Below are 13,812 nucleotides of genomic sequence, written 5' to 3' on the forward strand. Positions count from 1 at the left end.
GCGACTGTGGCGGCGACGACGACGGCGACAACAGAGGCGAGGAGTGAATTTTTTAATTAATATGCTTTTTTTAATTAATGTACTTTTTAAATTTTATTGTATTTTTTTTAATTAATGTACTTTTTAAATTTTAATAGTATTATTAAATTTTTCCGTATCTGTGTCATAAATTTAATTCCGTATGTGGTGTGATTGCTAATTATTTGTTTTATATAATTTTGAGTGATATGGCTAGACTATGGCTGGGTTATTTGCTTGTCTTGATGATGTGACAGAAGGATTTTTAGGGCGGGTGATGTGGCAGGAGGAATTTGTGGTTAGGCTATGACTGAGCTATTGCTGGGCTATTCCTAGTGTGGATGCTCTAAATTCCCTCCCCGATAGATTAAAGGTACGAATGTACACGTGTCTTGTAGTGTCCGATTTATAAGTTGTAGCTCAACTTGCAGTTTATAGCAAAACAGCCTCACCAAAGCACAGACCAAAATGAGTGATGGAAACAAATTTTGACACAATAGAAGTAGCTTCTACATCTAATTACTCATTCTATCTGCACATATTTATGTACATTGGCACAGATCAAGTAGCTTCAATCTGTAGATAAATTGTTCATTGGTTCTCAACTAAACTTCAACCAGAAAATTCTCTGTATCCCCATCCACATCCAGTCCACTCATTTTTCTCCATTTCTCGGGGATACTAGAGTATCGCCTCCTCCTCTGCCAATCCCTTCTCACAACGCGAGCCACTAATCATCTCATACAGTCGAGCACTGGGTTGCAAGCCTTTGGAAGGAAGTTCATTAAAAATACCTCTTGCAAGGTCATGTCTTCCTTCTTTACACAAGCCACAGATAAGGATATCATACGTGATTATATTAGGTGTAACTCCCCGGTCTTCCATCGCACGCACTAATGAAATTGCTTCATCATTACGATGAGCTTTGCACAAGCCAGCCAGCAAGATACTATATGTAAAAATATCTGGATGAACTCCCTGAGCTTCCATATCGCTGAAGAGCTTCCACCCATCCGAAAATCTGTCTTCACGCAACAACTCCTTTATCATAGAGCTATACTGACCACTTGTATTCTGTGGACCTTTCCCAGGAACTTCCAGAAAGTCAGGCTTAGCTTCATCTATGTTTCCGTTCTTGCAATACCCGTTGATTAAACTACCATAGCTAAACACATTATTGGGCTTAATGCCCTTTTCCGCAAGAGAATCAATTAACTCCCTCGCTTTATCCATTTTCCCGTGACAGCAGTATCCATCTATCAAGGCATTATAAGTGTAGACATCAGGACTAACATTTTGTTGCATCATAATTTCCACAAGATCCTCCGCCTCTTCCACCCTACCATTCTTGCAAAGCATGTTCACCAACACAGTAAAAGTGATCACGTTAATACAAACCTTCTTATCAAACATTTCACGCAGCAAAACTCGCACAACATCCCATCTACCGGCACAACACAACGCATGAACAATCGAGGTATAAGTGACAGTATTTGGCAAAACACCCCGTTCAACCATTCTGCGCAATACCAGTATCGCATCCTGAACCATCCCGCCCTTGCATAAACTATCAACGAGAGTGTTATACGCATAATTGCTACTAATGCAACCCCTTTTAGCAAACAGATCAATATAATTACATGCTGTCGCAGTGTGCCCTGCTTTGCAAAGCCCATGAACAAAGAAAGAAACTGTAAGTTGACAAGGCTCAATGAGTTTATCATCTAACAGCTTGTTAAAGAGCTTCTCTGCCTCAATAGCCTTATCACCTAAAAAAAGCCCCTTTATGAGAGTATTGAAAATCACGACATCGGGTTCGTACCCGAGCTTGAAAAAGCTGCCCAATAAAGAAAACCCCAAATCCACCCGATTTAAAAGGCAATAGCAATGCATAATGATGCTGAATGTGTACTCATTTACAGGGAGACCTGATTGACGCATTCCGTCGAACATTGAGAGGGCAGCGGAGTAGTGCTCCATATGGACAACAGTAGTCAACAATTTGTTGTATACAGAAATGGAAGGCTGTGGTCTGATCCGAGACATTTCACGAAACAAGAAATTGGCAAATTGGATGTCGTTTATAGAGCTGAAATCAATTCTGAGCATAGATGAAAAGGGCTTCCTACCTTCGTAGCGGAAATTGGAACAGCAGAGAGAGATTGAGTGAGGAACAGTACCGAATCGAGCAGCAATTCTTCTGAGAATCAGCGACATTGCAGAAACCCTGATGCTGATAGCAGGATTTTTGATGATTTATGAAGAATATGAAAAAGAAATTGAGAAATTGAATCTCCTATTTCATTCCAACAAAAATGAATTGAAGAAGATGGGCTTTTTAGGGTGTCCAGTATAAGGCGGACACGCCCAATAGCCCCGCCCTAGTTTTTGTCCATAGCCCTAATTTTGTTATCCATAGTCTCAAAATTCTATTTCTGCCACTATAGTGGACAACTCCAATAGCCCCCAAATTTTATAATCAATTTTTATTTTAAATATTTTTAGTTTCAATCAAGTGTAATTTAAATAATCGCAGTATAAATAACTAGAATACGAGGTAATTATGCCCGAATATTCGTTGTATTGGAAACCGGTAAAATTATACAACGAATAATTAAAATAAAATATAACTACAAAACTCCGGCACCGTCTACTCGGTGTCTTCTTCTTCTTCTTCTTCTTCTTCTTCTTCTTCTTCTTCTTCTTCTTCTTCTTCTTCTTCTTCTTCTTCTCCTCCTCCTCCTCCTCCTCCTCCTCCTCCTCCTCCTCCTCCTCCTCTCTCGCTGCTGCCGGCCTCGGTATCCCCAGGCGCATTATCAACCAACCCCAGTCGACTTTCAAGCCGATTGATGAGCCTCTTGTAGACGTTCCTGACGTACGGGTCAGTTTCACCTGCGTATGACCTGCATACGTCTTGCAGTTGTTGCATCAACGTTACGTCTATGCTATTGGCCAATACCTCGTGGGGTTGCACCGTGGGCTGTGGGATTGGGGCAGACTGGGGGATGCGCGATCCGGACGCGGCCGCCGTTTGGCGTGAGGCACTTCTACCCCCTCTGGCTTTGCGGATAGCGGCCTGTTGTCCCATGGGCCGTCGTCGCCTAATGTGAGTCGCGGCTGGCTCTTCGACTTGCTCGTCGGACTGCTCGAACTCGTGCGAGCCGCTCCCACTGCTGTATTCCCGGGCAAGGTTGTGCCTTGTGCGCTTCGGGCCAGGAGCTGTTTCCACCTCGTTCGCCACGATCGACCTGAATTTCGGACAATCCGCGAGGACAAGATACTCCTCCCACAAGGTGAACTTCGGCTGGCCCGTCTTGTGGTATTGGCCATCCGACAGGGTCTTAACATCTGCTACGCTTCGGCCACTCTCGGCGTGGCGAAGGTTGTTCTCGTATATGGACGCGAACAGCTTGGTAGCCCGCAGTATCCTACCGAACTTTTTTTGGATCTGTTCTGGGTCGCGCTTCTCGGCGCCGTCGGGCTTCAATTCCTCGTATGCCAACATGACGCGCCTCCAAAAACTCCCCGACTCCTGATCGGTACCCACCACGGGGTCCGAAGTGATAGAATCCCACGCCTTCGCCACGGCAATGCTCTCGTCTTTGCTGTATGGCTTGCCGCGGCTGGACCGCTCGGGCTGATCACCGCTACCGTCGGCGCCACTGCCCTCGCTACTCGCAATGCCGGGGCAGCTGCCCGAGTGTCCACCGACGTTGCCGGTGCCACGACTGCCGCCTCCGCCCCTAGGGCCTCTGCCCCTACCGCCACCAGAGCCCCGACTGCCGCTACCTCCTCGGGTCGGAACGGGTGTTTCCACCCGCGCTGCCGGCGTATCTGGGATGCCGGAACTGAGCAGACCCAGCATAGTATCAAATGCGTCTTGATCTGCTTCGGTGATCGGAGATTGGCTGGCTTGGAAAGGGGAACCCGGCCGCGGCAGGTGAAGCACGTCTAGGTTGGGTCGGTAATATCCAAAAGCGGAACGACTCAGATTCCGATCTAAAGCGGGCGGCGTTGGTGAGGATCTCCACGACTGAGATGGAGGAATGGGTGGACTCGATGCCCACGGTGGTGGAGATTGATTCCAACTCCAAGGCTGTGACGGAGCCGCATATCCGCCAAATCCCGACGGCTGAGAAGCATATCCGCCAATACCCGATGGCGGTGAATGATGGGCAGACGGCTGAGATGGATTGCTGTCATATCCCGATTCCTCAGTGTCGGGTGATTCGTCGTCTCCTCGGTGCCTTTTGTAGAGAGTGTTTTTGTAGAAAGTGGGTGTATGGATTTTGTGAAAATGGGAGTGGGGGAAGAGGGGGAGTGGTATTTATAGATGAAAAAACGAAAAAAAAAAAATTCAAAAAATGCGGCTATAGCCGCGGCGGATATCCGCCACTATAATAGCCGCGCCTATACACCCACCGCCGCGTCCTCGCCCCACTCGCGGCGAAGCCTCGTCCGCCGCCCTCCCCCCATCAGCCGCGTCCACCCTCGCGGCGGACACCCCCTCCACTATAATAGCCGCGCCTACCGCCCCGCTTCCGCCCCGCTCGCGGCTATAGCCGCGTCCACCTTATAGTGGACGCTCTTAGCCTTTAGGTTTCTCATACTTAAATTGCCCGTTCTAAAATTATTAAAATTATTTCTCTTTTGTTGTATAAATTTATTTTTAGTTTTCATTTAATTTAAAGAATTTTGCGAATTAAAAAATGGTAATAGATTTATTTATTTTTCACGAAATAATATTTTTTTAACAGACAAAGTTGCAAAACACCCATTATGGAGTAGTAAAAGTTTGTACTATTAAATTAAATGTGTCTTTCAAAAATTAATCTCAGAAGTAGTTATTCAAAGTCAGATAAAATCGGCAGAGTCAAAATATCTCTTAGAGCATCCACAATGGCGGCAAGTGGGCCGGCTAGCCGATTCCCGGCGCTGGCCGGTCCGCTCGCCGAACCATTGCAGCAGGCGAGCGCGCGCCGATTCCCGAGCGCTGGCCGATGCGCTCGCCGAGCTGGCCGCCATTGCAGGCTCCCGATCGGCCAGCTGTTTTTTTATTTTATTTTATATTTAATTTTAGAAACACTATATATACGCGATTTGCACGTCATTTTCATTCGCACAACTTGTTTTAATGAGAGTTTTCTCTCTATCTTAATTTTTGTACAAGAGCAACAACGCGAAATGGAGCACAACAACGAGTCGACTCCAGTGACGAGCTGGTCTCAAACTCCCACGGTACCCGTGGGAGGAGGATGGGGTCCGATGGCCGGGTACTACAACATGTACCCTTGGCAGCAGATGATGCCCGAGATGGCATCCGGGGGTGGTATGCCAGGTTGGCAGGGGATGCAGGGCGAGCCGGCGATGCCGGGCGGGCAGGGGGTACCAGGGATGCAACCCGGGATGCAGATGATGCCGGGGTGGCAGCCGGGGATGTAGCCGGGGATGCAGGGGACGCCGGGGAGGGGGACAACGTTATCGCCCCAGTTTTGATTTTGTGACTGCTTCTTCACACACATCGACCCCATCGGAGACGCAGTTCACTGGGTGTGTTACTTTCTCCTTAGATGAGTTGGGGATAGATCTCGGGGATGCGGACACTCCCGTTCAAACGGGGGGAGTAGGGCGGGGTCGGGGCGCGCCAAAGAAGAAGAAGATGAAGGACAAGAGGGTGGTCGGCGAGTCGTCGCAGCCGGGTGATGACGGCCGCCCGACACGGAGGAAGTGAACGGACGCGGAGAACGTCGCGCTGTCCAAGGCGTGGGTGAGTGTTTGCGATGATCCCCTCGCCTCTAACAATCAGAGGATCGTCAACTTGTGGGCTAAAATAACAGCAGCCTACAAGGCATTTTGCCCGGAGGGGAGGCCACGCAGCGGGGAGGAGTGCCGGAAGGGGTGGGACCAAATCAGGGCTGGGGTCTCCCGATTTTCGGGCTTGTACACCAACGCCCTCCGTATGCAGACCAGTGGCCAAACTGACGACGACTGCAGGAGAATAGCGGAGAAAGTCTTCCCCGTGCCAGGGCTTTATAAGGAGTTCACTTAATGGAACTACTATGAGGTGCTGATGGACTCCGAGAAGTTTCGGGCAGGTGTCAATGCTGGCTGGCCGAAGAAGCAGAGACTGAACTATACCGGTGATTACAACGGCGACAGCAACGGCGGATCCCACGACCTCCCCGAGGATGTTCAGGAGTTCCCGTCTCTTCCCGCGTTTACTCGCCGCACTCGCCTGGTTGATCAAAGGCGGGCGCCAACGAGCTCGCCAGGGGTCCCAGGAGGTCCAATCGGCATCCCCCTGTTGGCAGGTCGACAGCCGAGCTCGCCTTCTTGGCGCGTCAACAAACGCGAGCTCAGATGTACAAGATCTTAGCTGACTGGAAGACGACAACTGACCCCAAGGAGAAGAGTTTTCTTCACTCAATGCTCGTGAGTATGCGGGCCGATTTGAATGCCGCCGCGGCACAGTTGGGGGGCTCAGACGCGGGCTCAGATGCCGTAGATTTGGGGGTCTGGGATAGTGGCGACAACGGCGGCGGCGACGACGAGGAGTGAGGATGAGTTTTTTTTTAAATTAATGTAATTTTTTTAATTAATGTACTTTTTTTAATTAATGTACTTTTTTAAAATTTAATATTATTATTGAATTTTCCCGTAATTGTGTCGTAAATTTAATTCCGTATTTTGTGTGATTGTTAATTATTTGTTTTTTATAATTTTGTTTATTGTGGCTAGGTTATGGCTGGCCTATTGCTTGTCCAGTTACTTGTCCTGATGATGTGACAGAGAGAGTTTTTAGTGCTGATGATGTGGCAGGAGCAGTTTGTGGCTAGGTTATGGCTGAGCTATTCTTATTGGAGATGCTCTCAGGTGGGTGAATGAAGCCTATTTTTTATCCTCTCCCTATATATACATGGGCAATTGTTTCGTGTTTAAGTACGACCTCTTATCTTCTTGTTTCTGATTTTCAGACGTATATACGTAAAATGGCGGCTGATCGTTTGAGTCCAAGTTCCGGGGTGAGATCCCCTGCTGTGTTTAAAAACACAGCACCAAATGCTGTGCTATGAAACACACAAATTTAGGAATAAAACGGCCGCTTCTCTCCACTTTCTCAATCTTTTAATATTTTATTTTATTTTATTTTATTTTTATATTTTTAAATTATGAAGACAATGCATTGAAAGTATTAGCACGAGTAAGTAGTGAATAAATTTAGCTAAAAAAATGTAAGTGTAGTATCTTAATTTTTTATTTCGTTCAATTACTGAAAGATTTATAAAATCTGAAAATATTAATTGTAGGTATCCTTTTTAAAATAAAATATTTAAAAATAATAGTAACTATAATGAATACCGTTTAAAATTGAATTCCTCAATTAAATATTAATCAAATTATCAAATACTATAAAATAATTAACAACGAAAGGAAATATGAAGGGTAGAAAATGACATGATACGCAACTTATATGAGCACCACCCCCGTTCAACACATTTTTAGTGTTGTTCGTTTTGCTTTATAGTTTGATTTAATACATTTTTAAAAATTTTATTGGTATTTTTAATCTTATAAAATTTATAAAAGTCAAAGTTCGAATTTTTCGTTTTCTCAAATAAAAAATAAAACTACAAATCGAACTTTTATGAATTTTATAAAATAAATTGAATAACGCTAAAAATGCGTCGAACAAGGATGGTGGCCTATACCATTTAAATTTTAAATGTATTATAATCAAACTATAAAACAAAAAAATACTAAAAATGTAAAATGGGTTAAACGAGGATGGTATTCACATAAGTTGTTCACATAAAGGGCATAGCATATCATTTTCTATCCTTCATATTTCCTTTCGTTAATAAATATTTTATAGTATTTGATAATTTGATTAACATTTAATTTGGGCATTCAATTTTAAACACTATTAATTATAGTTATTATTTTTAAATATTTTATTTCAAAAAGGATACCTACCATTAATATTTTCCGATTTAACAAATTAATATAGTAGTACTGACATTTTTTAGCAGTATTATACTCCGTATTCACGGATGGTAATATACTTTCAACTCATGCATTGTCTTCATAATTTAAAAATATAAAAATAAGAATAAAATATTGAAAGATTGAGAAAGTGGAGAGAAGGTGCCGTTTTATTCCTAAATTTGTGCGTTTCATAGCACAGCATTTGGTGCTGTGTTTTTAAACACAGCAGGGGATCTCCTAGCTTGTGGGGTGATAAGTTCATCAATCACATTTCTGATTCCAGGGTATATATATTTATATAGGTCTACACTTTTATTTTCACTTTTTTTTCATATAGGAAAATTCATTTATAATTAATTAATTAATTAATTTGGCATTGTAGGTCTTTGAAAAGTACTCCAAGAAAGTTGAAGTAATGAAAAATGATGTGAGAAATTTGGCAACAGCTCCCGAAACCAAAATAATAGACACCATGAATCTGATCAACACAATCGAGCGCCTAGGCGTTTCGTATCACTTTGAAAATGAGATCGAAGACAAACTGCAACAATTTTTCAATCTCAATACGAATTATCACGATGATGAAGCCTATGATTTGTACACCGTTGCTCTCCATTTTCGATTGTTCAGGCAGCACGGCCACCCTATATCTACCGGTATATATATGTACTATTTATTATGTATTGTAATTAATAATAAATCTATGCCTAATTAACATTTTGAAGCAGAAATATTTGGTAAATGGAGGGATGTGAATGGGGAATTCAAAGAGAGCATTAAGACGTGGAGAAACCGTACTAGACGACGCCCTTGCTTTTACTACGGCTACTCTAAAATCAGTGGTGCCAAACCTCGGATCACCCCTCAAGAAGCAAGTTGAACGTGCCCTAGTGCAGCCCTTGCACTTGGGGATTCCCAGAATTGAAGCGCGCATTTTTATCGACACGTACGAAGAAGAAGAAGAGGAGAGAAACGAAACCCTAATCAAGTTTGCCAAATTAGACTATAACCTACTGCAGATGCTGCACAAAGAGGAGCTACATCAAGTCTCAAGGTAACATAATTTTCAACCAATAGATGTGAAGTGTTAATACTACTAATTAGAAATAATCTTGATTTTTATATATAGGTGGTGGAAAGAATTAGGGCTTATCTCCAAACTTCCTTATGCAAGAGATTTTTGGGCTTTGGCAGTGCACCATGAGCCACAATATTCTCGTGCCCGTGCAACTCTAGCCAAGAGCGTTGCGATCGCATCTGTGTTGGACGACACGTACGATGCTTATGGCACGATTGAGGAACTTGAGGTTTTCACCAAGGCAATACATAGGTAAAATTTAACTAAGAACATGCTCGATTAGCCACTAAGGGAGTTTTGCTAGCTTGGATAGCTTTTATACTTAGGTTTGCTGCTTCGTGAACATCAGCTCACCATTCGTGGTTTGAGCATTTACCTCTTATAAAAAAACCAAGTTTTGTTATCGATTTTCTTATATTAATTTCTTTACGAATTTCATTCCATTAATTTCTCCTGGTTTCATTTCATCATACCACGCATGTACAACTTAAACATGGAACTCTAATAAATTGCTTGCTTATAAGGTGGGATTATGGAGAGATCTCTGGGCTCCCCGAGTACATGAGACCTCTCTATAAAGCTATCTTGGAACTCTACAATCCATACGAGGATGAATTGGCTAAGGAAGGACGATCCTACGCATCATACTACGCCATAGAAGGAGTATGATTCGTGTTATAAGGAAATTTTTTATACTATACATTACTATTATGAAAGTGTGTATTCTTACCAAATTTGAGATATGATCCATAGCTAAAGGAATTGGCAAAAGGCTACTTTGAAGAAGCGAAGTGGTTCTTAGAGGGTAACTTGCCACCATTTGAAGAATACCTAAAGCTTGGTCAAATTACGAGCACCTACGATTATTTGGTCCCCTCTTCTTTTCTGGGAATGGGATCTGTTCGAAAGGAAGACTTCGAGTGGCTGACCGAGAAGCCTAAAATACTTGTTTCCACCCTCGTAATAGGTCGCTTACTTGATGACATTGGTTCTTATGAGGTAACGAATATACACATATATATACTTTTAATAACTTTTTCAATCATGGAATAGTTTTTAACTATTCGTGGTGTTTAGTTTGAGACGAAGAGAGGTCAACTTGCTATTGGTATTGAAAGCTACATGAAAGACAATGGTGTGACAAAAGAAGAGGTGACGGCCAAATTTATGGAATTATGTACGAATGCATGGATAGATAACAACGAGGAGATGCTAAGGCCGTCTTGTTATAAATCTAGGGATCTTCTTATGCATATCCTAAACTTGAACCGTGTAACATATGTTGCTTACAAAGGTAAAGAAGATGGATACACTCAACCCGAAAAGGTTTTGAAGCCTCATATTGTTGGCATGCTGGTTGATGCATTTGATATTTAGTCAAGTCGAATCATATATAGTACTCAAAATAGTTGTACCATATGTATTTGGTATGGAATTCTATTTTGTTATTTTTTTCTATCTTTACTTTGTTGTAGAAAAACTTTGATGTATTTTGCTGTTGTTAGGCTATCTCTACTTTATCGATCGTAGAGAGACTTTGATGTATGGTTCTACTTCCTTTCAATCTGTTGGCAATAAAAAAAATAAAATAGTAAAGGTTTCCCAAAAGCCACCAATAAAGTAGGGTGCCCTTCTCAAATTTCCTGCAATTGTAAATTTCACTATTCTTCTGACAATTTGACCTAATTACATAATTGCAACTAATATTATTATTGTACTCCATGGGTATAAAAGTTAAAAGACATTCAGACGTCAGTATATTTCTTCGTCAAAATAAATATATATAGCCATTATTGTTAGTTGTAACTTTCTTTTATTGCCATAAAAAACATAAAACACAAATACACAATAGAATTTCATACCATATTATATGGTACAACTATTTTGATTATATATGATTCGATATGACTACCCCTCAAATGCATCAACCAACAATACAATGATATGAGGCTTCAAACCCTTGGGTTGAGTGTATCCATCTTCATTGTTTTTGTATGTAACATCTGTTAGCCGATCAAAATTGAGGATACGCGTAAGAAGATCCCAAGATTTATAACAAGACGGTTTTAACATCTCCTCGTTGCTCTCTGTCCATGCGTTTGTTAATAACTTGATAAATTTGGTCATCGCCTCTTCTTTTGTCACACCATTTTCTTTCATGTAGCTTTCAACCCCAATTGCTAGTTGTCCTCTCTCCATCTCAAACTAAATACCACAAATAGTACTTCAAATTATTCTCTAACTGAAAAAGTAGTTGATTAATATCAAGATAAATATACATATGTATATAATGAAGTCTGTTGCAATAGATGCCGGTAGTATATGCGTACCTCAGAAGAACCAACATCATCAAGCAAGCGACCTATTGTGAGTGCGGCCACAAATATTTTAGGCTTCTTACTCAGCCACTCGAAGTCTTCCTTTTGAGCAGATCCTCTTCCCATGAAGGAAGAGGGGACCAGATAACCAAAGGTGCTCGTAATGAGACCAAGCTTTAGGTATTCCTCAAATGATGGCAAGTTACCCTCTAAGAACCACTTCGCCTCCTCAAAGTAGTACCTCACCAATTCCTTTAGCTATACATGGATCAAATCAAATCAAACACTCTTTTAATAGTAATAGTAATAAGAATTTCCTTGTATATAACACAAATCATACTCCTTCTAGGCATAGTATGATGCATATGATCGTCCTTCCTTAGCTAATTCTTCCTCGAATTGAATGTAGAGTTCCAAGATAGCTTTATAGAGAGGTCTCATGTACTCAGGGAGCCGGGGGATTTGTCTAGAATCCCACCTAATTATAAGCAAGCAAATAAGTTGCATGGTTAAGTTGTAAGTCAATTTTTGAGGACATACTTGGTATTGGTATGATATATAGAATTGATTCAGGGTGAAATGCATCAAAACTAGTAAATGGATGAATATAGAAAAGGAATAACAAACCTTGGAGAAGCATGAAATGGAATGATGATAGGAAACATATGGATGTAAAAGATGAATAACAAAACTTTGATGATTCATTTGTTTGATAGACACAAGGAATGAAAGCGATATTCGTTGAGAGAGCCAAATTTGATGGCGGAATTAGGAGGTTTGGGGGAGGAATATTGATTATTCCTAAAGAGAACTCGAATGGTGATGGAATGGTCTTGGATTTTACCTCTGTATTGCCTCGGTGAAAAACTCAAGTTCCTCAATCGTACCATAAGCATCATATGTGTCGTCTATTACTGATGCGATAGCAATGCTCTTGGCAAGAACGACGCTGGCACGATAATATTGTGGCTCATAGTGCACTCCCAAAGCCCAAAAGAAACACTCCACCACTCTATCTCTTGCATAAGGAAGTTTCGACATAAGCCCTAATTCTTTCCACCACCTATGTATATGTATAGCAGTTAGTATTAACACCACACATATATTCACCTTTTATGTTTTAAAATTATGCTACCTTGAGACTTGCTGGAGCTCCTCTTTGTGCAGCATCTGCAAGAGGTTATAGTCTAGTTTGGCAAACTTGATTAGGGTGTCGTTTCTGTGCTCTTCTTCTTCGTACGTATCGATGTAACTTCATGCTTCAAGTCTAGGAATCCCCCAGTGCAAGGGCTGCACGAGGGCACGCTCAACTTGCTTCTTCAGTGGCGATCCGAGGTTTGGCACCATTGATTTTAGAGTGGCCGTAGTAAAAGAAAGTGCCTCGTCTAGTATGGTTTCTCCGCGTGTTCTAAGATATGAAGCTTCATACAAACTCAGCATACCCTTCGCCTCGCTCTTAAGGCTCTCTTTGAATTTCCCCTTCGCATCAGTTCATTTACCAAATATTTCTGCTTCAAAAAAATGTAAACTAGGCATAGATTTATAATTTATAGTACAATATATGCATAATAAATGCATATATAGTGGAATGAGTGTTAGTGAATTGTGAGGTCCACATTTAGAATGATGTGTAGGGTTAGTAGTGGTTGAAAACTTACTTCCAATAGGTCTTGAAATGATTCAACACATGCTTCATTCGAATTCATTGAACATGATTTTTACTTTATTCACTTAAAAAAATATAGTTCACTCCAATAGGTTTATTACTTCATTAAAAAACGTTATTATTGGACAAGGTTTTTACTTCATTTCAATAGGACTTCAAATGCTTCTACATATACGTCATTCAAATATTCCATGTGCTTATTACACCATTCAATTAGTCTATCGTTCCATTTTGTTGTCAGCGTCGTGGCGACGGTTAGACATTGCAGAGAGAAAGAACGGTACGCGACGGCGAAATGAAGTAATAATCCTATTGGAATGAATTAAAAACTTACTGAATGAAGTAATATATATTTTTGAATAAAGTTAAATCCTCCTAATATGTTATGACTTATTTTCCTGGGATGAAGTAAAATAGGCTCGTGATAAAGACGAAAATAATATATACATTTGCGCATTTCATCCATAAAAAATTAGATCTAAAAACCCTAATTTGGTTTAGTTCTGTTCTACAATAAGGAGTAGATTTGCACCTAATGGGACTCTATATTGTAATATATAAATATAAATTCTTTATAAATTAATAGTCAAATATAATAAGTTATGATCCATGCAGCTGTGGTTGGCGATTGTAAACGTGGTTGTTAGTACAAAAATTCGTGAAAAAAAAAGATAACAAAAATTTAAGCGAATAACGAAAGATAACGCAAAACTAAATTGAGATTTGTATTTTCTTAGTGAAAGTGA

The 13,812-nt window shown here is 41.2% G+C and overlaps 1 protein-coding gene and 2 pseudogenes across 1 annotated transcript; 1 reads left to right on the top strand and 2 right to left on the bottom strand.

Annotated features, from left to right (window-relative positions):
- Nucleotides 1-466: 466 nt before the first annotated feature.
- LOC121777954 (putative pentatricopeptide repeat-containing protein At1g12700, mitochondrial) lies at nucleotides 467-2,310 on the bottom strand. Its single transcript, XM_042175297.1, has one exon. It carries the CDS (start codon nucleotides 2,233-2,235, stop codon nucleotides 700-702), a length of 1,536 nt encoding a protein of 511 aa, XP_042031231.1. The 5' UTR covers nucleotides 2,236-2,310; the 3' UTR covers nucleotides 467-699.
- Nucleotides 2,311-3,023: 713 nt separating this feature from the next.
- Nucleotides 3,024-10,459, top strand: LOC121776943 (annotated as a pseudogene).
- Nucleotides 10,460-10,990: 531 nt separating this feature from the next.
- Nucleotides 10,991-12,936, bottom strand: LOC121776944 (annotated as a pseudogene).
- Nucleotides 12,937-13,812: the final 876 nt, after the last annotated feature.

The sequence above is a fragment of the Salvia splendens genome, chromosome 18 (assembly GCF_004379255.2).
Source record: "Salvia splendens isolate huo1 chromosome 18, SspV2, whole genome shotgun sequence".
NCBI lineage: Eukaryota > Viridiplantae > Streptophyta > Magnoliopsida > Lamiales > Lamiaceae > Salvia > Salvia splendens.

Excerpts from the sequence above, each read along its gene's own strand:
- LOC121777954 (XM_042175297.1), bottom strand. The coding sequence starts at position 2,235 with ATGTCGCTGATTCTCAGAAGAATTGCTGCTCGATTCGGTACTGTTCCT.